The following is a 27,162-nucleotide window of genomic DNA, read 5'->3' on the forward strand; positions in this document are numbered from 1 at the left end:
ACACAGCTCTTCAGACATGCAGCATCTCTATGACTCCCGCAGTCAACATTAAGCATCAACCAACAGTTTTCTCCTCCATTCTCATTCTTTCTGTGGAAGGCTTTAATTCAATTAATGACAACTCAAAGGGGCAAATCTAACCTTTCAGGAAAGTAATATCATCTATGCAATTGCAGTTCCTTTATTTTCAAATGATTTTTCAAGGACAAAATGAGTACATTGCATGCTGAAATGCACCCCAGCTTTCCATTTGAAGACCTCAAACCAAATGATTTACAATGATCAATGTTAACAGATAGAGCAATTCACAGCATGATGTAATCTAAACTTGATAAAGAACTGCTCTGAAATATTGTTGAGTTGTCATGAATTTAATGCAAGAGAGCACAGGCTGAATTATAGCATTCATATATTGCAAAACTGGTGTTCCAGCCCTGGCTGCCTTTTGTTTTGAGTTTATAATTCTTACAAATAATTCTCTCCCTCTCCGCTTCCTCCAGCTTTAAAAGCATTTTGAATGTGCTCTCCAATTGCATTCATAGTTGTGCACGAAGTCACAGGTTCTCTCAACATCCTTTTTCCCTCTTCAAATTGTTACAATTGGTACACATTTTTCTCTGAAGATAAAGTGACTGATGAACTCAGAGCTAGGCTTACATTTTAAGAGCAAGAGTTTTGTTAGCTGTCACTATTGCTGGTATCCTCACCAGGAACCTTTATGAAGGAAGAGGCTAAAGAGGTGTTTAGAATTAGGTACTCTTGATACACTAATAAAGCACCAAAGCATACAGCTCCTTATGTGCAATTTTGTGCCTATGCAGTTCTGTCAATCCAGCATCTTCTGCAAGTGGTAAAATGTCTTCATAAAAAATAAAAACAATTTAAAAAAAATATTAAAATTTCACTTCAAATGTATGAGTTACTAAGTTTAGGAATGCTAGGGAATATATGCTCAGTCATCTCGCACGTTGAGAAAAAAGCTCCTTTGGAGTTAGATAGAAATCACTGCAGTTGTCAGCTTAAGCAGTAAGTAGAGAATAGGAGGATTAACAACACTGAACCCACACTAGCTGTTTTTTAGTTTGTAGGCAGAATTTAGACTTTTGTCTAAAAGACAACCTACCTTTCATTGTATATGATTACCTGGGGATGCTGAAGTATAGGGCAGCAAAGGTGATCCCAGTACACCAGATACAGAGGTGAAAGAAGGACTCAGTCTTCCTGTGTCATCAGAACACAGGAGAGGTCACAGTGAGGTGACCTAACATGAGTGATAAAATTAGTAAGGGGACTCGCTGTTTTTTTCTGCTACACAGTAGTTTAAAAACTAAATAATATCTATGGCTTCAAGTTATTCTTCCACCGTCACCATTAAATATGTTGATTTAGAAAAACAGCTAAGGTTATAAGTAGACCAAATGACTAAGGACTGCTCAAAGTGCATATATACTCTCCTGGGTAGTAGCTGAGCAACTCTGGCCTCTCAGAAGGCTCCCACAAGGGAGGCCTTCAGAGAGACCTTTCTAAACTCTACAGCTTATTTTCTCCACTTATGTCAGGTTTTAGTCAGCCCCAGCTCAGTGTAGATGACCATCAAAATCTCTCACCAGTTATTAAAATGAACTCAGGAAACAAAATGTATTTCCAAGGCTAATAGCTTTTAATACGTTTTAAAAAATTCTGATAACACCACCTGCTGCTGCTCTACCAGAATCCTTTTCCAAACTGACTGTGAACTATTTGCATAACCTACTAACTCTCTGCCTCCTACAGAGGGCTCCCAGCACTATTAAAGTTGGTTTAGTTCTTTTTAACATGCAAAACTTAGTAAGGTTAATTACTAAGTTAACTTAAAATGACAAGTGGTATCACAGAAAAACTAGATAATTCCTGGACTTATACATCCACCTTCACATTAAGTCCTCCTTAAAGATGCTGAACATAAACCAGATATTTAAACATTTAAAGGCGTCAAACATAAACCAGAACAAAAAGCAGTTATAATACTGTTATTTTTCAGTGGGACTAGAAGGACAGAAGTGCCACTGTATTGTTTGGGATTAACCAAACTTCCATGGAAGTTTTCTGCCTGCAAATTAGATCTTGGAAAATTAGTTGATTTGTTTTGCCTGTCATAGTCCAAACATTTCTAATTATAGAAAGTTATTTTTTTAAATTAAGCTAGAATTTTATATCATTATATGGGAAGCTTAAAGCAAAACTTTGCTCACAGCACCTGCTAGACTGTCTTAAAACTTTCATTTCATGCAAACCAACAACCACCTATCTGGTGGTATCAGCTATCACTAATCAAACAAATGCAAATCATGCTATAGTCTACCATGCAAAGCAAAGTCTTTGTGTCTTAATATGCAGTTATTTTGTGCCCCAATCCTTGTTAAATAAAGATATTATTTTCTAATACTTTCCCTCTCAAGCTTCAATGTAAGCTTCAAACATGATATCTTTCATCTTCTGCAACAAAGTAATGTATAAACTTCACGTTCCAATTTATATTTCTAAAAGACCTTCCATTTCAGTAGCTATCTTGCTCCAGATCTCACAAGCTCCTGTTCACCCATCAATCTCTGATTTGGGGTCCTCTCATATGTCTTTTGAAATATAAAACTCTTCTGTCTCTACTAACACTCCTTTTTCAATTACAGCTTTAGTATCTTCAAAGAAACCTCGCAGGTCACTTAAGCGTGGCCTCCTCACCTGAGTCCATGAAAACTATCTTTAAACCAGCTTTTTAGCTTTTAATATATACTTTCAGATGACTTCTGAGGTTCTGTACCACTCTCTTTCAGTTCCCCAGACAAGAAGGGAAATCCAAGCAACAGAAGCTGCATGATATCCCTTTCATCCCCACAGTCACCTTAGTTCCCAACACTGAAATTCCTAAAGAGGAATCATTCAGGGGAGTAAGGTAACATGGAAGGCAGGAGCTAATGAGCTGGGAAAGAGCCTCTGGAGTTGTGGATGTGACCAGAAGGATCCACTAGACTAGGATTTAGAGGCCCTTAACTTCTTTCCTGGATTACTTGCCTTCCTCAGCCTTCATAACTCTCAAAACCTACTCTACGGTGCTTTCCCATTGATCCCCAGATCTATTATTATCAAAAGGAGTGACTTACTATGATTAAAAAATAATTTCTGTGTGTATGATTTCTATCAGTGAGTGAACGTCCTCTTTTCCTTTCTTAAGGCCAGGCTTGGGTTCACAGACCTACCCTCTTCTCCCTCTGTGCGCTCAGGCTGGCAATTCTCAAGGACTTTAGAAAGCATTTCTGTACTTGTGATTCTCATATTCTCCCTCTGTCATCAACCTTTCTGCCTCTGTTCAGTCCCAGTGCTCAAGTGGCTGTCTGGCATCTCTTCGTGGAGGTTTTGTCATCAGTTTTTGCTAGCTAAAATGCAGAGTTGCCTTGATTTAGCCTCACTTTCCCTTTTCTCTTTCACTGCTGCTGACAACAGTAACATCCTAGCGTCCTCTCTCCCCTTTCCCAGGAGTCACACGCCAGGTCCCAGGCCTTCCTTCTACCCCACCAGCTTCAAGACCAATCTGTTACCATTTTCACTGATAAACTGCTGGTTAGACCCCTTTGGAATATCCTACCACAACTACTGCAAAGTTTTCTTCTCTGCATCCCAAACATGCAATGCTCTTTTGCAACCCAAAGAAGCTGTTGAGTGGCCAAACACCTCTTCTCACAAACCTGACCACACCACTTGCTCTTTGACAGCCCTCCACTTGTTCCTCACCTACTGTTCCCACACATCTGAATCTCTATCCTACTTCAAAGCTCAACCTAACTGCATTCCTCTAGTCTACACTCTTCTGTTAAGCGTGGTATTGTCCTTACCACTTCTGCACTCCAGCAGTATTCCTTAACCATATACCCTTCAATTGTATGTTTCTCCACTCTATCCATTCATCATGACATGACCTCCCATGATCAATCCACAATGGCTCAGCTCTTCAGGCTCTCCCATAAGTCCATTCCTCCTGAGATGCTGGCAGCAAATAAAACAAAACACAGGACGTGTCTACATACCTCTGTCACTTCCCTTCCACACAACCATCTTCCTGCTGTTCTTCAAGCTCCTCACAAACCAGGAACCGGATTTTTTTTTAAACGTCCCTTGGCATTCATTGTGAATGAAGGAGAACAAAAAAAGAATAAACAACACAAACCCAAATTGCAACTTCCTATCAACAAGAGTGTCAGGAAAGAAACAAGTGAACAGTAGGAAAAGCAGGAGAAAAGATGGAGAAGTGGAGCAGATATGTAGGACCACGTAAAAGCGTGATAAGAAATGACAACCCCTGGGCACCCCCGCTCGTGATATGAGAAATTTATGCCTGGGTTGATCTTGAGTTTTGCCCTTCAGCGAGTGCAGTTCCGGCAGGACGAGCACAACCGTGACTCACTTCAGTGGTGCTTGAGAGGGTCACTCAGAGCGCAGCGCGGGGCAGCACCGCACACGCGAAGGAGACCCCCCAGTGGGGACTCCCCGCTGCGGGAAGGAGGCCGGCGACTCGGGAGGTGAGCTGTGGAGGGAGGAGGGCGCTCTCCTTCCAGCCGCGGGCACCGGAGCAGACATCCTCGTCCCAGCGGCACGGGTGGGGGAAGCGCGGGACGCGGCGGCCGAGGGGCGGCGGGGCCGGGGGGCGCGGCCGGCGCTAGGACCGGGCGGGAGCGGCGCCTGCGCGGCGGTGCCCGGCGGGCGGGCGGGCTGCACCGAGCGCTCGGCAGCGGCGGCGGCGGCAGCGGGAGAAGCAGCGGCAGCGCCGCGAGTCCCGCCGCCCGCACCGGCAGCGCTCAACCCGGGCCGGAGGGGCGGAGGCGGGAGCGCGGCGCTGTCCCTTCAGCACCGGCGGCGCCCCCCGCCCCGCACCGCCGGGAGGGGCGCGGGCACAGCCCCGCCGTATCCCCGCGGCGGCTGCAGCCAGCACCGGCCCCCCGCAGCAGCCCCGCGCACCTGTGGGCAGCGCCGGCGCCGCGATTTTCCTCTCCCTCCCCCCCCCTTTTTTTTTTTCTTTCTTTTTTTTTTTTTTTTAAATTTTTTTTTTTTTAGCCTGTGCTTTTGGCCACGTCCAACCAGGGGAGGGCCCTCCCCCTCCGGCACCGCAGCGCCCGCGCTCCCGGAGCATGGCCCCCCCTGCCCCTGCCCCTCCGCCGCGGCTGCAGCTGCCGCGGACCCCGAGCGTCTGACTCCAGACGGAGGCGGCGCATCTCCGGGAGCCACCGCCACCGGCATCGCCTCGGAGCGGCCCCGGGGGAGCGGGGCTGGCCGGGGCCCCTCGCCCCCGCGGGCCCGGAGCGGGGCTCGGCTTAGGCACCGGCTGCCGCCGAGCAGCCTTACGGGCTTGCTGCCTGCCGTGCTTGCTTGGATGAGTCTGCGACATGCCTAATAAGAGACGAGATGGGCCAGGGCGACGAGAGCGACCGCATTGTGATCAACGTGGGAGGGACTAGGCACCAGACTTACCGCAGCACCCTGCGCACCCTGCCCGGCACGCGGCTGGCCTGGATCGCTGAGCCCGATGCCCACAGCCACTTCGACTATGACCCCCGCACGGATGAGTTTTTCTTCGACCGGCACCCGGGCGTCTTCGCCCACATCCTGAATTACTACCGCACTGGCAAGCTGCACTGCCCCGCGGACGTGTGCGGGCCCCTGTATGAGGAGGAGCTGGCCTTCTGGGGCATCGATGAGACTGATGTGGAGCCCTGCTGTTGGATGACCTACCGGCAGCACCGCGACGCCGAAGAGGCTCTGGACAGCTTTGGTGGGGCGCCCCTGGATAGCAGTGCTGAGGACGGAGACATAGATGGCACCGGAGACTCTGGTGATGGTGAAGATGAGCTGGAGATGACAAAACGCCTAGCACTTAGTGACTCCCCAGATGGCAGGTCTGGGGGCTTCTGGAGACGGTGGCAGCCCCGCATCTGGGCGCTCTTTGAGGATCCCTACTCCTCCAGATATGCAAGGGTAAGCTATGCAATCAGCACCCTCATCAAAACACTCGAACCTCCCTGCAGTCCCACTTTCTCCCAGCATCATCAGGGTTATCTCCACTGTCAGAGCAGAGCAGCCATCCATGTGTGTGGCCATACAAAAATCATGCAGGGGCTACGGGGATGTAACCCACGCTCTCAAGCAGGCCTCATGCATGGGGCACAAGTGGACACCAAGGCATGAGCTTGTGTACTCATATGTGGGCTTCCAGAGACCCTTATTTTCTAACAGGCTCCTAAAACTCCACAGCTTGGGGCAGGGTCCCATTCATGGGCCAGGGAGATCTCCATTATACCAGGTAATTTCCCTCTATGCATAGATTTTTACAGTCAGTCATCCCTCAGTAAAGAGAGACACCTTGTCAAGCCCTCTTATGAGCTAATGGCTAATCCCTAATCCCTTTATGAGATGGAGAAATGATCATAGGAGCAGGCAATCCCTGGGGGCCAGGGGATTTGGAGAGTTTCTCAGCTTGGACTGGAAAGGAAGTCTGTCCCTTTCTCTTATACATACCAAGTTAAATATTTATGATCATGCTTCTCTGCGAATGGGTAATTCAGTTGCCCACTTACCTTCTCACTCTGTCATTTTCCCTTGTGGGAAATGCAAAGTATTAATCAGAGGAGAGGGTTTCATTGATGTTGAAGGGACACTGTTTGACAGCTTTCTTGCTTGGTACTGAAGGACAACTCCTCCCCTCGTGGTGCCTGCGGTTGTTTTGGAAAGGGAATGCACACTGGTGCAGTTCACAGCATAGCCATGGAAAAAGATGGTCTGTAACAGTCGCCCGCTCCTTTAAGTAGACACCTTTCATTCTATGACATATGAAGATAATTACATTAATTAGGGCCCGATTCTGCTCCTGAAATCAAAAGTAGTGAAAACATTTACTTCAGGAACAGCAGCAGGATTAACCCCCATGATACCCATATTGATTAAGCAGGAAAACAGATGAAGGATAGTGCCTTCACAAAGAAATTGGCTTGCATAGGTTTTATTCCTCCCTTAAATGTACCTTTGTTGCAGCTTAATTGTTGCTAGCCCTCGGTAGGGATGAGTGGTGCTTTGGTGGGGGAGGATGATCAGTGTTCCTGAGGAGGATCAAAGAAGTGAGATCAGATTAGGGAGAAAATTGGATGGATGGAGGAAAGAGAAGTGGAAATGCAGGGAGCAGGGAGAGGGGAGCTGGTCATGTATGAATGGGTGGTGGAATAGCAGCTGCTGGAGACTTTCCGTCTGAGCAGAGATCTCCAGCAGGGAGACACCAGGTCTGCAAACTGAATGAATGGGGAAAGCTGGAGCAGAGCCTGGAGTTATATCTTGCTGCATTTCTAAAGATTCTTGTTTGCATATCCTTTGGAGACTTCTTCCCTGAACAAAGGAGTTCATATTTTAAATTAATTTCTTTAAACAGAGTGGGGGGTAAAGCAATAATAAAATATTTACCATAAGAGGAAAAGATGTTGCTGTTGTATTGCAGCTTTCAAAGCCCCGATTTCTGCCACAGGAACATGGAAACAGAAAGGGAAGGCTGGCGGGTATCCTTCAAAATGCTTGGTTTCCATTATTCAAGCCTAGTGTTAGCAGGCGTTGATTTGAATAGCAGATTTCTCTGGTACCCAGGAATCTGTTGGTAAAACACATTTCAAGTCAAAGCTGTGTGCTTGTCCAAGATTTTGTGGAGTGGTTCAAAAGTCAAAGGGATAATGTTGTCCCAAGGAAAAGGATACAGAGGCTAAAACACCCTCCAGCTCGGAAGCATTATGATATTTTAGGTGGAAAGACAAAAATCTATAACCAATATTAGGAGTCTTTGTGATGCACAAACTGGAATTCTAGGAGAATATAGATTCCATTTTCTAATTCTCTAAGGGTATTTTCATTTAGCAGTAGGTGTTTTACAAAGTGATTTGGATTTGTTTGTTTGGGGTTTTTTTTTGCAGTGGATTATATACCATTTATTCACAATCACATGTGCATACCTGTTAGAATTTTCAGCTCCTGATTGATCTCTAACTTGTTATTTCCTTAAAGGATTGTTAAACTAGATAAATATTTATTCTGGGCAAAGTGTATACTGAATATTTTGTGGGTTAAATATGATTCTTTAACTTGTATCTATGGAGACGTAGGCCATATGCATTAATATTTTGCATGAAAGAAGATGGCTTTCATCATCAACACATGCACACACTGTCCATTAAGACGACATTATAAGACACTTAACATTTTCTAATAAAAGCCATATGTTATGGTTATGGATGTAAAAAGAGATGGGAGTTTGATTTATTGTCCTGTAACCTAACACAGACATTGCAAAAAGACCTCAAACTCACAAAAGCTAATTTACAGTAAAATAATTGATAGCAGCATTAACAAGTGAATGGTATATTAAAGCAATCATTATTAGAGTCAGGCAACAAATCCACTGTTACCTCACTTTTAATGGTGTACGCTACTTTCAATTACAAACTGTATTTCAGTTATGCAAAAATCTAAATTCACATGGTCATTTTGTCCACAAAAAAAAAAAACCCACAATAAATTCCCTTCTTAAATGGAATTGATACCTGTACTAAGGGTGGTTATTATATACGTTTGGTGTTTACATATGGCACCAAAATGCATGTCAAAATAGCATCTTAGTGTAAGCATTAGTTTACATAACCATTATACTGTTACACTTGGGCAAGTAAAAGGAATACAGTCTATGAATATAAAGACTAAATGAAAACCTGCATATCTGTATAAACCAAGATTTCTCTGTGCTCTATCTGGTAAGCTAATTCAGTGAATGTTTAGGAACTGTCTATGAAAAGCTCAGCATTTACTCAAATCCAGCCATTCTTGGAGGATTTTGATGGACACTGCTTGCAAATACAAGTACATTTGACTGTTTTGCTTCACCCGGACCTGACTCATACTAAATTACATCTCATCTCATTGTAGACAGCCAGGGAAGACTGGAAGTGCACTTGTGTATGTCAGGCAAAATCAGCTAACTCTGCAAATTTTGTTTATTTCTAAGCTTACTTTGATAAAGCAAAGCTCTCGGTCACTAATCTTTTGTCTTTTGGTGCAACATAGTCAACAGTTTCTTGTTAAAACAATAGGGGCTGATTTTAATTAAATTCTAGTTTTCTACACACTAATTTCTTAAAAAATGTAGTTATGTCTAAAAGAATTGAACACTTCCAAAAAATTGCATCATATTCTATATCTGTAATAAGAAAAGGTAGCTTGTTTCAAATCACAGATTTCCTTAGACACCTACCTTAGTAAGATAAAGGTGTTATACTTCTTGTAAACTTAAAGAATCCACATTTGGGTACCAGAGGCAAAGTCGGGTTCCTGGAGGTCTGAACAGAGTAACAGACAAGGTGATGGAAAAGATCTGATTTGTAGAAATACTGAGTGTGTATGTAGATAGGCAGGCATCCAGGAGTATTGTCAAAAGCATCTGATCAGGCAGCTGAATATCACTGCATGTCAATGGATTTTGTGCACCTAAATTGGTGAGACATTTCTTTAAAGCTCATTAGAACTGTCTTTTTTGCATCATCAGACAACTTTGCAAATTTATTTTTCATAAGTGGCTGCAAAGGGGGAAATAGAGTCCCACAGAAAGCTATGGAAGTACACTAAAGCAGCATATCCGAGAGTTTCATTGTAGTAGAGTTCCTGCCCTCTGCACTTACTGGACTTCATTGGTCCTAAGTACACAAATGTGTGAAAAATACTTTCTTGTCATCCTCTCTCCTTTATGTCTGGTCATGCTGTTCTTCCACTAGTGAAGCTCCCACTGACTTCCTGGGGAGTTTGGCAGGCAGGTATCTAACATATTTGTCCCCCTTCCTCCTCCTCCTCCCCAGCAGGATAAGGTTGTGTTTGTGTTAATTCACATTCCTTGGGTTACTCAGTGTTTGGGAACGAGGAGCTTTCAGCTGAGATTCTGCGCTAGTGCTCATATACAAATTGGACAGTTAAACTTCATTAATGAACCCTCAGGAAAGCTTTTGTAGTCCTTCCAAATAGAATTTTTTACTGTTTTTAAATAAAAGCTTGTAGGGGTCCTATGGAAAGTCCTCAACAGTTTGACTTGCTATCCTGGCATATGCTATACCGCTTTGATCTGTAAGAGGAAAAGCAAAACTCTCACTCACCCTTCCCTCATGTTTTCCCTTCACATCCTGCAGAAGAATTTGCTTTCCTCAGTGGGTGATTTTTGAAGGACAAGTTTCTGACACTGAGAAGGAGACAGGCAAAAGTGGTGAAGAGATGAGGAAAAGGTATTTCCCAGGGATTTCTTACTGCTTTCTTTTGTACATTCAAGAGCATTTCAACCATGCTATGTTCATTTAAACTGATTTTTCTCTCTATAAACTACAACCCATAGGCATGAGAAAGTTTATGGGATCCTAGTTCTTGAATAACCATACTGTCTTGAGGATTAGAGGCTGGGGTGATTCTGCTCATTCTTTACTCCTGCCCAGGACAGCTAAGCTCAGGAACTGAGGCAAGTATCAGGGAGAGGGAATAGATACTCATCATCCTTCACAAGGGTAGCTTATTCCACAGCCATCTGATGCAGGACACATTTCGCACAGGAGCGTTCCACAGACAGTGGTCTGAGGTCTCCCACCAAAGGTGAGCAGAGAGGGAAAGGACGAGACTTGCCCCACACACTTTCCTCTACCCACAGGACCCCTTCTTCCTCAAGGACAGATCGCTTCAAAGGCGCCCTGATGGAGCTGCTCTCCCACCCTGGGCCTTTCTGGAAGGTCTCTCCTGCAGAGGCATATCTAATCCTGCACTGAAGCTGGCTGCAGGAATTCTCACCATATACTTTGACAATTAACGAGACAGCCTAATTTTAACTGCACGCTGCATTACAGCTCTGGAAAAATGAGAATCTTTCAACGTTAAATGAGGTTTCCCTTGCACTTCTAGTATAATGGAATTACAGACATCTATTAACTACCATTCCATCACTCATTATTAATATAGTTCCTAAAATTCCATTTTATTCCTATTTTCTCCCATCAAGGAACATGCTACTGCAAATCCTTACATAACCCATTAGTGAGCATGGTAGTCTCCTCTGCGTCCTGACCAAAGAAGTCTTTGCGATGCCAGTTAGAAAGTGTTCACTGCTTATGCCAGCTCTCACATTCAGTCTCTATCAAATTGGTCAAGGTGGGGGCAGGCACACAATAACTCCTGGGAATTGTCCCCCCGACTTCAGAAGTAATACCTTTTTAAACCAACACACACACAAAATTAAAAAAGTATCACAGCAGCCATGCAGAATCATGACTTCAACAGTATGAGTTGATCAGAAACACATAGGAAGATAGGATGTTTGCCCAGAATATCTTACAATCTCTTTGAAGTCACAGTCTCACAGGGAGATGAGAGGGATGATGTTATCCACCTGACAAATCCATGGCTGCCTAGTACAGACTTAACAGTTTTAATTCAAGGACTTTTCTTAATCCATTCGCCTATTTCTAATTTTATTTCTATTATTCTAAAACCTTAAAAAAGAACAGCATCTGTTGCCATTTTAATTTATTTTTTTTTAATCTTACTTAATTTTAATGTTTCTAGGTTACAAAATTTACTTGATTTAGCCAAGGCTGTGATTGTATGGATCATACCATCATATGCATACACATATATATGCCTTCCTATCACTGCCACCTCCTACGATGCTGAGTGGGATTTCCATATGAGGAAGGACTTCAAAATTAAACCATCCCAAAATATTTCTGCAAATGTAACTGTGGTGCCACTGAAATCGATATGAATTTAGTGACTGGGTTCAGAATGATATTTGGTCCCTTCTATCTTTAATCCATCCCTATGTGCCTTCAGTTATTTTCTTTGCCCTTCTCCTGACATTTGCTATTTTGGTTTTGGTTAGGGCAGGAAAAGGCAACAAAATACTGGTATTCTCAGTTGGTATATAACGAAAAAAAAGATAAAAAGATTGGTGGATCAGTTATAATATTTCTATTGTAGAACTGCTTAAGAAAATGTGATATATTAGACTATACCTAGAAAAACTATTTTTCCATCTTGTTTTTCCCTTCTGTTGTGCAGTCTAGTATTTAACAGTATTCATCTTTTTTATTTGTAAAAATATGTGACTGATCTGTGTATATTTATAGTAGTACTTTAGTAGAGTCTATACATATTGCCTTTCTTAACATAAGGAGAGATGTTAGCAAATCAGCAACAGAGGGCCCAGCCTTACTGTTACTGAAACTCAGTGCCAAAATTATCACCAGCTTCAAGGATAGAATTGAATTTTCCTGCAGTATGGTTCCGGATAACAAATTAATTGCAGTGTACTGCTTTTTTAATAGATGCATTGCATATTTCCATTCCAAAGCACTGAAGTGCAATAGGTCTTAGCAATTTATTAGGAATATACATATTCAAATATGTATTTTCATAACCTTTTAAAGACATGAGCATCTTTAGCACACTGCATCAAAACATAGAACTCTGATACTGACAAAGCTCATCATGATCTTACTGACATTTTTTACTGCACAGGGCTATAGAATACATCCCATCAAACCACATGACTTCAATTAATGTTCAACTAAATCATATCCAAGTTCTGTGTTTCATAATAAAAAGGGCAAGCAGGGCTATTTAAATTGAAAAATTGGGCCCTAATTGATAATCAAGTTCATAATTCTTTCTATATGAATACAGATGGCAAAACTGAGTTTCCATTTTCTATAGGCTTGATTTTGTGAAATTTCAGTGCATTCTTGGGAGGTAAGACTAATAAAACAGCCATTTTGAGATCTTTGCAATTGTCTTACAATTAGCTTCTCAGTTACTATATGCTGAATTTGATCTGAGGAAAGAACAGTTTAGAAGGCTGACTTGGCTTTCTCTACTGAATATTGCATTACATAAATATGTGATTCACTCCAAATGGTACACAGAAGTGTTAGCATCGGATGAAATCAGAGAAATCTATGAATCTATGGAGAACCACCCCCTCCCCCTGGAATATAAACCAAATGCTGTCATTTCTGGAATAATTTTTACATTTCTCTCCTGTGCTCTCTAAGTACCCAGATTTTGCTATATTCACTCCTACTCCTGTAGTGATAGCTTACTCCAGGAATATCCTCGTTTCCTGCAGGCTGAGAACAAGGTACCACCCAACACGGGTAAAGGTGAAAGGACCAGGCCCTAATTGATTTTCATTTCTTTTAGATAAGATTTATAAGATATAACAGGGGTGCTAATAAATCATGCTGTAAAAATTATGAATAAATCTCAGTCCAAGGCTTTTTGCAGTGATTGCTTATGATGTAAGACCTTTAACGACAGTAAGTTAAAATTGCATTGTAATGGCCTTTTGTAAATGCAATAAATCTCAGGTTTCAGTGCACTGCAGACAGCCAGCAATGTGTGTGCTGCACATGAGCTTCCAACACAGGCACACACTGCTGGCACACACTTACGTAATTATGTTGATACTTCAGGAGCGGCAGTAAATCTCAGCACTGCTAGATTTGAGAAAACCTTGGGTCAAGACCACTGTGGTGTTGTGACTACATGAAATGGCTTAAAATATCATACTGACTTTTTACTTGAAAACCTGGGAAAGAATGTCCCTTTTAGAAAGCAGTGAGATGGTTTTAAATAAGAATGGCAAAACCTATTGCTACTGAGTCTTATAATTTTCAGAGACAAATACAAGTTAAAACATACATTTTTGTCTGCACAATCAAACCTAATCCATCTTCTTTTAAAAAATTAAAAATGTACATGGAAATACACCGATAGCATAATAGCTACTTGTTTCCATTGAAGCAGAATTCCTATTCCTGCCCACCTTTGCCCTCAAAAAACACATTCTCAAATACAGAAAGATCTGGTCAGTTCAGGTTGCTTATCATTTGAAACATAACAGAAATTTAGCTGCAGATTTCACTTTGAAAATTCATTCAAATAACCCTGTTCTATTTTTTCAGTTTAGATTCTTGCAGTCTTTATTACACTGGATCAATTGACAGGTATAGATGGTGGAGGCCAGTTTTTTTAATTTATCCAGTTATTAATTAAATGAAAATGCTTCAAACTTGATAACAGACTTCAAAACAAAATTAATAGGGAGATATCTCTAAAATGCTGAGCACCTACAACCTCCAGTGGAGGGGAGGTCATGTCTTATAACAGAAAAGGACATGGGCAAGAAGTTAAGAGACCATCAGTAAAATCCCACCTCACCTTGTGGGGCCACTGCCCTAGCGATCACTGATTTTAGGTGTATCCAGCCAGAGAGCCAGGCAGACCTATTTCAGGTAAAATTTTTCAGGACAAGGACAATTGTGTAATTGCCACAACACACAATGCAAAAGGGCTTGCCTTCACAGCAGCCTTTGATCCCTACTCTAAAAACATGACAACATGATATCAGCCACATTGTGCTATTCCCGTTTCTTTTTTTAGCATGGATCTCCCCATCACTTCTAGTGTGGAGTTCTGCAAGAAATCTAGTGACAGTACGTCTTAGCACTTCTTAGGAACGTGTCCCGCATAATGCAGAACTGATTTTAACTCAGGGGTTTTCAGTAAAGCCCTTGTAAGGACAAACCAGGAACAGTCTAACCGTGTTGTGATAGCTCAACCAATACCTGAAGCAATCGGTGTGGGGTGGTGCTTGGTTTTCTGGTTTTGGGGCAGTAGCAGATCAACTTAGATCTGAATTTTGCTTAAGCAATATGGAAATTTAGTGTTCTGTTGTTTAGTGTTCAGTTGGTAGGAGTTCGCTGTCTATGGTACCAAGAAGTCCCTAAGGTGCTAGTGATTTTATTAAAAGACCTAATGTAAATTTCAAAACCGTATAGATTACTTGAAATGTTAGTTATGTCTAAGCAGCAGGAAATCAATAGTGCAAAAGTGTATTCACTGTTCTAAAGAAAGCATCTTTTGGAGAACCTGCTTCATTAAGCAAAGAAGCTGTTTTCATCGTGTCGGTGGCATGGATTAAAGACAAATAAAAAGTTTGAAATTCAGTAATAATTCTATAGCATCTTCCACTCCAAACCACAATTTCATCTTTGTATATGTACTACCATCATCTATAGTAACTCCTAAAAATGCACATTTACTGTTCTCAAAGGATTTCTTGGCTAGGGCAGCAGGGTACACCTTTGTTCTTATTAGGTGATTTTTAACATTCATTCAGAACAGTCCACATGTCATCAGACATATACACAGACCTACATGGTGGGAATTTATTAGAAAGGAAAAAACAAACCCTTAAAAAAGTTCCCACACCTCAGATTTGGACAAAAGATTGCGAGTAGCTGAATTATTGCAGTTTATCAAGTGAGCATTTGTTAGTCGATCTCACAAATACCATTATTTGTGCATCCTACTTGCATGCCTATCTTAGCTTTGAAGAATCCTCTCGGGGAGCATCTACAGCATGCCAGGAGTACGAAGGCAGGCTGTATACATGTAGCTCAGCAAATGAACATTTGCAATGGCACAAGCACACAAACACCACATTGTATTAGCTCGGTATGCCACATCACCTGGGGATGCTTCAGCCCTTCAAATTTTACTGTGTATGAAGTCATACAAGACATTTAATCTTAGCATGTCATTTTCAAAAGGAAAACAACATTTCTCAGGTTACTTGCTTTGTGTTTTTCCCTCTCTCCCTTACTATATGTGTATTACAGTCACTAGCACAATATATAACCCTATTGGAGTCAATTTCTGTGACCCCTCTAAATGCTATTGCTATAAGAACAGTAAGTTGACAACATCTAAGGGAAGACTTTACACTATACTCAGACGTAATGTTTTCCAAACCAACCTGGACTGAAGCAGAAGGTCACCCAAAGCTATGAGTTTTCGAAAGGTGCAGTATTCTTAGGAGCTGTGACACCCAGTGCACAGGCAGCAGGGCTTCTCCATCACCTTCTTCTCCATCACTCCTGCATCACGGACATCGAGCAGTCACTTCCTACATCTTCACTTCTGAGGGTAGACTCACAAAAGGATGTCGCTATGAGAATTCAGACTTGAAATTCCCAAGACGCTAACCCTGCAGATGTAATTTTTTTGAATGCATACTGGAATTTCCCAGTGCCTACAGTATTGTTTCTGCCTGTGCCCAGAACTGCTTTCATACTGTTGGCAACTACCTTGCATCAAAGCCCTGTTAATGCCCATAATTTTAAATATATTTGCTGAACACACACGGAATCTAAGCTGTTTTCAAAAACATGCTCAAATGAAAATAGGATATATTTGTAGCGTGAAACAGTCCCCTGGATGCAATAATCCAGTGACTACAGTTTTTTGCTTAGAATGGGAAATTTCAAGTTTAATGTTTTCCTCCAACTGCAGGATTTCAAATTTTCATCTGTCCCTGCTCAAGAGACCTCCCACTTCAGCTGCATAATCCAGGCAGTTAGTGAAACTCATCCAGTTTGCACAGCAGGAGGAATCCACAAACCAATATATTGGGTACACGGCAAAGCAGAATTTCCCAATAATGTGGAAGTAAGAAGCTGTTCCTGTGTGGTAATTCTGGGCTACTGAATTCAGCAAGATTATTAGCAGAAAACACATATACATACTGACATTATCAGAGACAGTGTAATGTTAGTGCGTGACAACTGGTCTTTTATTTTCAATCACTCACAATTTGGAAGCCAGTCCCTATTTAGGAAATAACCATGTGTCATCCTCATGCAGTTGAGTCCAGGGTGAGCTGTGTACAATGATTTAGGGATCTCTGTGCAGCCCCTATGGAGAAGGAATGGACAAAATACACGGAAAAGTGTGAGCTAACATGCAAAAGTAGATGATATGCAGAATTAGAACTTTTTCACCCCAGAGTCTGAGCAGTTCTGTCATCCTGCAAAGTGAGCTCCCAAGTCAGTGTGAGGACACATCACATAATTTGTTTTGAAAAGACCTATGTTTCCCAGGGCTATCAATCTGTCACCTCTCAGTTGTGCCATGTAAACACAAGCATTCTTAAAATCTCTGAAGGCTGCCTTTTCATCAATATTTTAACATAAATATTATTTTAATTTAAATGGAAATTGATCACTTACATTTTATTACTTTTTAATAAAAATGCATTAACACCATTAAAGGAAAGCAATCTCAGTTAAACTATTGCCAGCATAAATTTAACTTGGAAAAGCACTAGAACAAGTATTTGCTAAATTAGAGCCTTTTACAGCATGTGTGCTTTAGTTCTGGTATTAAAACCAACACAGAAGTGATCAATAGACATTCTAGCTATTACATTCACTGCCTTCATGATACACATAAAACTAGTTCAAAATCTTACTGGAAACTGTGAAGGGTATATTCTTAAATATCCCTCTCTGCTGTAATTTACCTTATATAGGAGACTTGCCAGGGGCTCTAATGAAGCAGAGACAGTTTTGCAGTTTTACCATCTGTTATCAAATCTACTCCTGCTATAACAGAAACACAATTGTATCAGAATTTAGGAGTGACAAACATTGAAAAAAATATTTTCTTTCATTGTTTAAATAGCTTTTCTGGGTAGTCCAAAGAACAAAACGTTTGGACAATAAAAAAAAACAAAACAAAAAAAACATTTCAAGACTGATTTAATCAAAAACAAGATATAGCAAAAGAATAGTGGTAGAATTGATCTATATAACCACGACACAAGTATAAATAAGAAATCACATTATTTCACAACCTACATATTTAGACCCTAATTCAGGATAGGACGTCCTATTTTCATATAGAAGAAAAAAAAAAATCAACAAATCCCACACATTTGAAATGTGAATGTCATTGAAAATTTTAGAAATGCTACATCTATGCTATCTAATATATTACGACAGGACCAAATTGTAGAGAACTTAGAAACTGAATCCTCCTAACCCTCTTTCCATCCTAAGGAAGGACCTTCAGGGTAAAATCTCCAAAGAACAGTACAGTTTAGCTTCACTTGTGTGCAATGGACTAAAAATGAATACTTAATATTTATGTGAATCATTGTCAGTGTCAAGTAAGATGAAACTTATAAAAATAGATCCAAATCAGGGAATGAGTTTTAAGACTCAGTGGGTAAATGCCTCTTTACGTACGGTATTATTTATAGATATTTTTTAATCTGTTCTGTCATCTTGTCTCTTAAATTATTAGAAAGGAAGAAAGAAGGAACTACGGCAAATGTAGATAAAAGAAAAATCTTATTGGGAACTGTGGCAAGAATATGAGCAAAAGCCAGAAAGTTTAAAGCTTGTGTTCCCAGGCCCCTTGCTTCCTGTATGTTGTGCATGAAAACCGTTCCAGCCTATTTTGCAATTATGTGCCTTTTTTTTTTACTAACTATGCTGTTACAATAGGAGGAATGCTGTTTTCAAGATTCTGTGTTTGACATCCAAAAGACCTGGTACCACATCTGAAAACAATCTAATCACATGCCAGTTTCAGGTGTTGGGCTGAGTCTTGTCTCCGTGGTCCCGTGAAGCGTTGGACATCCTGCAGTAGCCAAAGTCTCCTTTAGATATAAATGTTGAGCTCACAAAGAAGGCCACAACAGAAATTTCAGCATCAAATCTCAATTTTCATAGCTCCCTTAGAAGTCAATGGCAGCTGCAGATGGTCTCTTCAAACTGATCCCCAAAGATTCTAAGTATTAAAAACTTAAAATGTCAGTTGTGGTAGCTTTGTGCATCTATTTATCATCATCCGATAAGGAAATTGCCAGTACTAATACCTCTCGGCATCAACAAGGTTCTATGAGTCTGGATCATTTATGAAAATACTTTAACAAACTTCTACAAAAAGGACAAGATATAACCGAAATGTGACTAGAATTTGAAACAAGTAATCAATATTGAAGGGCAAAATACTCAAGACAATTGGATGAAGGTCACCTTGTAAGTAAATTCAAAGGAAGGGGGCATATTCATAGAACTTCTGCTGGGTTCTTTGTAAACAAGGGAAAGTTGTTTCACATGTAGGAATCTGGGAAGGTCATCATTATTTTCCTTCTGCTAGCAGGTGGAGAACTCTCCTTTGAAGCAATTAAAGCTTTTTCCTCCTTTAAACAGAGACTTACTCAATATCTATGAGACAGGAATTAAAACAGGATAAAGCAGGCAGCTACTCTGTTCCCTGTATCTACCTGGTTGTGGAATACATGGGCTTTTCCTTTAACCATTCAATTACCATCTTCAAACTTTAATACTCTTTTCATCCAGGTAGGATTTCAAAGTAGCTGTATGTCTGCCGAGAACACCACACAGAGCTGCTCTTTGATTTGAAGGCATTTCTTGCAAATATAAAGTTTTCCTGCTCTTGACTTCAGCAGCAAGGTCTAACTCAGACTAGTGAGAAACTACATCTAATATTTTTGTCCTAATTGTCCTAAATGTATTTTAGAAGTGAAATGTACATGTTTACAGGTGCAAGAATTGTGGTAAATTTAAACAGAGATCCTAGACGTAAATGTTAGGAACAATAGCTTTTCTTTTTTTTTTTTTTAATTGTCACAAGGATATCTGAGCATATTGTTCGTCCCAGTAGTTAACCAGGTTTTATTTAACAATGTCAGTCTAACAGATGCAATTTCCACTTATGATAACTGTGGGCACATCAATAATTTTAGCAACTGCAAAACTCATAGTGGAAGTACTTTCCTGTGACATTCCGTGTTCCTCACTTTCACAACTGCAGGGGAAAAAAAAAAAAAAAGAAATTTCTACTATGAGCTTGTATATGACTGTCCAGATGCAGCAATAGTTTGGTCTAAAGACCTTCTTACAAGAGCAGTAATGTAAACGGATGGCAAAGGACTCAGAAATACATCCAGAAATTATGTGTGGAAACTACATTCACGAGTCTCGCACCATGTGTATTGAGAGACTAGAAGCTGTATTTTGAGAGGAATATCAATAAAGACTTAGATACAAATGAAAAAAAATACTTTCTCATTTACTACCTGCACTGCATATGGTGCTAACTGTAATCAAGAAAAATTTCAGGATAACACAAAGCTCTCAAGCTGCATAATTCCTGCTAGCATTCACTGCAGTACTGCTATTAAAATGCCCACAGGCCACAAAAACACTCTTAAGCCAACTCACTAGCCCAAATTGTAACTTCTAGTTAACAAAACTCACCACAGGCTTGGCAGCTTAGGGTAGAATATTTTTTTTTTTTAAAATACACCTACCTTCGTCAAAATGCTAAGTGGTCACTCGTTTTTCAGTCTCCACTGTGCTGAGGCAATGATTTTATTTTTTTAAACACACACACACAGAAAGACATGAGCCAAAAGTAAAGTCACCCTGCATGGCACCAGCCCCTCTAACATTTATCACATGGGCTTACTTGTCTTTCAAATCCAGATACTCATAAGGGTTGCAAGGAAGGGAAAAGATCGCTGCATCAATCTTTGTGGGGTTTTGTGTTTTTGAAAGTTTTGCAGATGATGTTTGGGAAGCCTTCTCACAATACACAGACTTTTTGGCTAAGAAACCAGTTTTGAAGTATCAACAGTATTGTATGTATTCCACAGTTTCAGATCCAGAGCTGGAAAAATAAATGTAGATACATTTTGCCAAGAAAAGATGTTTCTTTCCTCCCATTTCTCTCCTTCCCCTCAAGTAACACTTATTCCAAGTTTCTCCTTTTTCCTCATGAGAAAAAAACCAATGTTTTCTCCCCATCCAGCATTAGTTTCTTTTTCTCTCCTCACACTGACTTAATAAAAAAGAGAAAATGAAAATGGTAGTCAGAAGGAAAGAACAAACCAGCAAAGTTTAAGAGGGAGATTAAAAGGAAATAACTAGGAGATTAAAAGGAAATAACTTTCTGCACAATATTTTGCTCAAACCTTTGGATAAGGAAAAAGCCTTACTAGTTGAAGTCTGAAGGACAAATATGACAAACTTTATAGAATGTTTTCAAGGAAAAAAATGATTTTTTTTTTCCAAATTGCTTTTATAATTTCCATTGAGTTATTTAAAAATACACATCACCCGCTTGGAGTCCTTTTGCTTGTATGAGGTGAGGGGGGTTGTTTGTTTTTAAATTAGTTGAGAATAAAAACAGGTTTCCACATAGATTAGAAAAAAAATTTCTTCTAATGATTCTCAACTTGGCACTGTGTTTTTCTAGCCCTTTCTGGACATGAAACCATTCTCCCCTTTTAGAAGCATGAACATCTTCTTGTCCATCTGATAGTTCCTCTTTCACCCAGAGCCTGTGGCACAGATTCTGGTTTTTAAATGAAGTTTTAATGGTTGTTGAATATCTGCTCTCCTGCTTATGGAGCATGGGGTGCTGTGCAGTGGAGGAACTGCAGTCATCACTGGGCATGAGAAGGACACTCTCCTGAATGGGAACTGCAGAAAACGGTTGCAATGTAAGCAAGGAGAAGGAAAATGCCTGGAGTAGGATCTATCTCCTAGAAATAGGAGATGGAAGGAGGCTTCAGAACTAGAAAAACAAATCACTGTAGGGAGAAGAAGTCTATCCCCTCAATGTTCACTGGACATTGAGGAACAAACAGAGTAAGGACCCTGGAAAGGGAAGATAGGATGACAAATCACCAGCTTACAAGTAGGGAAACAAGACTGTCCAGAGCTTGAAATCTCAGACTGTAGCCACTTACAGCAAATCCTTTTCCAGTAACGTGAGAACAACCTAATGAGAATAATTCAGATGAATTAGCAATATGCACTACCTTCTGCACGAGAGCCCAGGAAGAAGGCAATTTGCAATAAGAGATTTTGTGGTCAAAAGAGCACATTTTGCTCTTGCAAGCTTGCCGAAGAATAAAATAGGGTTAGGCTACACAGTGAAAAGCTTTGTGTATTGTCACCAGTGCTAACACTGGAAAAGCTTTTGCTGTAGGGACACGTGAGGATTTTGGACAGCGTGTTCTGATGCACTCATTTTTTTCTGTGGCCTGTGAAGGTCAAACACCTTGATGGCTGGCACAAGAGCTGGGCACTGAAAAAAAAATAGAGAAGAGAAAGAAAGAAAGCTCTTCATCTCTAAGAGCTGTAGAGCAAATACTTCAGCCTTCCAACCCAGACAAACCAACTTCCCCTCTTAGGGAGTCCTGAACAAGAATTATGCCTTTCACCACACACAGACTTTTCAGCTGTGATCCAAGACTAAATGGAATTTGAGGAGAAAACAACAACTGGCTTAAATATCTAGGGCACTTGTGAAAGTGAGAGCATGCCATAGGCTTTTGCTCTGTCAGACTAAAAAATGCCATGCTAATTTCAGCAGCAGTTCACATAGGTATTACTCTGGGGGTGACTCTCACTCATCCTTTTGCCCTTGTTTGATTGCATTAATTAAAAAGAAAAAAGTCTGGAATAAATGAGCAACCTTTAGTTGAGAATATTTGCTGTCTAATGAAAAGATGTGGCTTGTTAGTGCATTCTGTTCACTGAGGATTCCAGTGTGATTATATGTGTGAGATTCAGTGGCAGATACAGTGATGGAGCTGAAGCAACAAGGAGATAAGGCAGCAGGCAGAAGTGTTATGATCTTATGTGGGAAGCCTAGAAATGCACTAACTCTTCTGACTTCAAATGTGACCTCTGGCAAGCCACACCTTCTTGGTGGTGATTTACATCTCTAATCATGATAATAGAATGTTATTTACCTGGGTATTGCAGAGGGTATTGTGGAGACTAACGGTTGCACAGAAATTTGGAGATAAATTGGAGATACTAGATGAATATTCAGTATCATGTTTACTCTAAGCAGGTGAAGTGAGGACACCTTCTCGACACAGAAAGAACTAAAGTTTGCTCAAAATAAATCGGAGATCAGGAGGCAATCTTATCTTTGCTTCATTCTGATTATTCAGCATTCCTCAATAAGATTGACAGGAAATGAGAAAACAACGCTTTCATGGATCAGGAAGGTAAAATCTAGTAACATGTAACACTGCATCTACAAAACAACAGTTAAAAATAAAAGTATTTTTGCTCCTTCAGATAAAAAAATTTACACAAGACCCACCAACTAGAATGTGCCTAAAAGATTATTTACAGATCTAACAAATAACTTCTAGTTAAATAATGACAAAATTTAAACATATGTCTCCTCAAATAGACATTTTAAAGTTAAATCACTAACAGACTTAACTATAACTTTCATTTGAAGTGGCCCTACTTTGCGGCAACCTGATGAAGTCAGAAAATATGTTTAAGTGAGTTAACCCCTTGTCTCCATAATCTGTATAGTCTGACTAGAGGTTTTGAATTGAAGGAGCAAGTTCAGCATCAGCCCTGAAGTGCCAATAGAATGAACCCTTGATTTTTATCGTGGCTTATCTTGTCAGAAAACACATTGCCTTCCCAGAATAGGCAGACTTACTATGAGCTGAGAGCTGTGTCTAGCAAAGTGGGTTTCTTCCAAGAAGACCAACACCCTACAGAAGAAGATGCCAGAGCAGATGCTGTATATGCTGAAGCCTGACACATGCTGAAGCTCCCTGAGCAATCACAGAAAGGCACAAAGCGTAGTGGGAGCAGTCACCTTTTTCTCAGCTGAGCTGGCTCTATCTCCAAGATCACTGTCATATTACAAGACCTCTGACACGAAGGCATCAGGCAGATGAGCTGATCACTTCCCAAGGAAACACTCAGCCAGAAGTGACAGAGGTACTATTACAGATGAGGATGGGAGGCAGAGAAGTCAGGAGAGGATGACGCTCAGACATCTTCTGTCACTGGCAGTGTGTTGGGACAGGGAGTAGCCTAGTTATTGCCCTGAAGAATCAAGGAGCAAGGCAGATGATAAACCAGTTGTACATCTCTCTGAAAATACTCTTTGACTAGGATGCAGACGCACAGAGTGTGTTGGCGACGTGAACAGCACAAGACTCACTGACTGGTGCCTCTTTCCACTGTAATAGCCTGGTAATTCTTGCTCTAGATGAACAGAAAATGGCTAGATGCCTTGGGCATTGCCCAGGGGCCATTATGTTCCTCAAAACACTGTACTGCTTTTGAGAGATTAATTCTAGCTCATATTTACCATGGATTTGTTTCTTTATGGCATACAGGAATGGCCTGCAATTGCTTATATCCTCATTGTCTAATTCAAGAGATCATAAGTGTTAAATGTGACCTCCCTGCATTCTTTTTTTCCCCTGGAGTAATTTCTGAAGGGACCAGGAATTACTCCTCTTTCAAACTGAAGAACGAGGGAAAGTTGCTAGAATTTTGACAAAAACAAAACAGAACCCTCCCTATCCCTTTCTTCCTCAGTGTTCACTGATTATAATTAATGTGAAGTTAATCAAAACTCAAAGCACAACCAGAAAAAAGGTCAAAAAGCAATTATATTAGAAATGTGTTCCCCAGTCAATTGCTTACTTATGAGACTTTAGCAGTGTTGTAATTTCAGTACTTATGCAACCACCATAGAATTTTCTAGGTCTGAATTTTACTTCAGAAGTAAAAACTTCTCACCAACAACCCCTTCAGGTCCTAGCCCAAGAACTTTTTCCTCACGGAGGTGGGGTGGAGGGGAAGGAATGAGCTTCCTTCACACTCTGAGCCTCCTCAGATGCCACCACTGCATCAGAGAAGAAATTATCACACACCTTCCTGCTCACTGCAGATCAAGTCAAGGACACTTGGAATCATGTGGGAGACACTGCCTCATAGCCCACAGCCCTTGTAGAAAGAAATCCTCCAGGGAAATCAGTTTATGGTAGATTTCATGTTGTGCCAGGTTAACAGTATATGTATCCCTGTCCTTTTAGCACAGGCTGGAAGAAACGGTATTTGCTAAAGCTGCGTAGCCAGAAAGTGTACTTGAAAAACACACACTGTAGTCAGATGTCTGTTTGTAACATTTATGACTTGGCAGATTGACTTGCACATCAGGCACACATTTGATGGTTAATTTTGAGCCCTAATGCAGCAGAGCAGTCTTCTACCTGGCTGGTGTCTATCCTTTTCAAAAGGCAAAGGAGTGCATAAATTATGTTTAAAAAGAGGTAGGCATTTTCTACCCACAGTGTGGAGTCACTGTAGGTGGATTATTATCCAGGAATACCGAAGAGGCAAGAAGTCTGTGATTTAACCCATTCTTTTTAGTCTCCCTGACTGCTACTGTTTCTACTGCAAATAGTCTGAAATTATCTATGACAGAATTTTTCAGGTAGTTCAGCAGCACAACAGCTGCATTTTAGACAGTCAGCAGGAGTTAAAGCCCTAAAGCAAGGGCTTTATTATGACATTATACCAGGTAAGCCCTGCAGTAGCATCCAGTTGTCTCTGCTGATGTTGGCAACTATGAGGTTGTTCCAATTTACTCCCTCACCAGGTCGTCCTCTACAAATGCCATGTATTAGCAGAACAGGATGAACTCTCAACCACCTTACAGATGACCAGCAGGATTTTGAAACCTATTTCTTCTGCAGTACTCCTGGGAAAATAGAAAGCAATAGCTTTCACACTGCAAACTGAGACATTTTTATGTCAGGATACAGGCATGACCTTTAGCTAACACAAACAGGCATAGAGATGTTCAGCTGAACATAGCTACCACACTTACTCCAGCTGAGAACCTGGTCTTCAACACTGACCTTAAGGAAAACACTGTGAATTGCAATGAAGAAAAATATACAGCATCAGGGCTGAGCATCCCTAAATTCCAATGATTTGCCTACAAATTGCTGACAGTGAGCATCTTCAGAAATAGGACCTATAAGAATAGCCAAAAAAGAGAAGGATTTATAAATGTATAAGATGAGGTTTAGATTATCTTAGGTATCCCTGTTCTATATTTAATATTTATGCAAAGAGAATAGTATTTTGCTTGTCAATTATGTAATTTCCAGAAATTCAAAATACTTCACAAAAATTACTTAATCCTTTCAGTGCCTTTCAGTGAGATATGCAAGTATTCTTTCAATTTTCTCACAAAATCTGTGATCTGAGGCACACAAACATACACACTTTTTTCTTAAGTTACTCAAAAGAAATCATTAACAAAAATGAGAAAGGAATCCTGCCTTCCACTGCTTAAAAAAAATTTCACCACACATCATTGTAAATAGGTTTAAACCGGTCAAAGGCAATAATATTAAATCCGGGAGTACCTCTGCAGTGCTTAATTCCAATGGATGCTGCTCTAAAACCTAGAGATTCTTTTACCTGAGAAGGGTAGCAAAGGCTCAGTACAGATTGTCGAGAATACTTTTAAGGTAACATATGAATTAAGAGCACCATCAGCATAATTTTAAATTCTGTTTCAAGACTGCCAAATCTGCTGCTCAGGAACAGATATAGAGATTTCCAAAAATAACATTTCTACCATGAAAAATTCACAGAAAGTTCCCCAAAAAAACCCCAAAAATATTTTGAAATCATACTACAGCCTTTATTACTTTATCATCCTGAATGTTATTTAGTATTTTCTTGGAAGAGAACTCAGAGGGCCCAGTACAGAAGACAATGCTGTGATAGCTCATTTAAGTAGGGAGACCGAGATAGTTTTCAGTGATAATTAATACAAGCAGAAGAACCTCAGTTTATACAGATACATACATCCACATATATATGTAAACTCTGAGAAATATTTCCTTCTTTTCTACAAATGTGGAGCCTGGCTGGAGACTGAAAAAGACATCTTGCTACAGAAAATAGACATCCCGTCCCAAAATTAACCTCTGGGATCTTAAGTCATTACATTTTTAAATATAGAAAAGTTACTGTCATTTTTCAATAAGTTTTCATACTCTTCTTGATCCCTGAAAATATGAACTGATAGCAATCTGTTTCTATAGGTGTGAATTATGAATAATTAAATAATCGCTACACATTTGTGAATACTTCTAAAGCATTCATAAAATAGTTTCTGACATACTCCAGAGACAGCCATACATGACAAGGCCTTTGGCCTCCTATATCAGAGTCCACCAATCAACCCAGTTTTCCCTTTGCATATTCCTAAGGTTGTGACCCTCTGTAAGAAAAGGATAACACCAGTGGAAATAGGAATTTAAATGCTATCTCTCATTATCTGTGGCTTTTTCTCAGCAGAATAATTTCCTATCATAGGAAGACAGAAACTAAGGCATTATGTTAA

General features: G+C 40.5%; 1 protein-coding gene across 6 annotated transcripts in view; it reads left to right on the forward strand.

Annotated features, from left to right (window-relative positions):
• The first annotated feature begins 4,782 nt into the window (after positions 1-4,782).
• Positions 4,783-27,162, forward strand: part of KCNC1 (potassium voltage-gated channel subfamily C member 1) — a 126,421-nt gene continuing 104,041 nt past the window's right edge. For 2 of the 6 annotated variants that reach the window (XM_064657483.1, XM_064657484.1), the window contains exon 1: positions 4,783-6,000. In XM_064657483.1, the coding sequence (XP_064513553.1) occupies positions 5,431-6,000 (570 nt within the window). In that variant the 5' untranslated portion in view covers positions 4,783-5,430. The remainder of the gene's footprint in view (positions 6,001-27,162) is intronic. The other 4 variants (XM_064657480.1, XM_064657485.1, XM_064657481.1 and 1 more) reach the window with 3 other exon arrangements.

Source organism: Pseudopipra pipra, chromosome 6, assembly GCF_036250125.1.
Source record: "Pseudopipra pipra isolate bDixPip1 chromosome 6, bDixPip1.hap1, whole genome shotgun sequence".
Classification (NCBI taxonomy): Eukaryota; Metazoa; Chordata; class Aves; order Passeriformes; family Pipridae; genus Pseudopipra; species Pseudopipra pipra.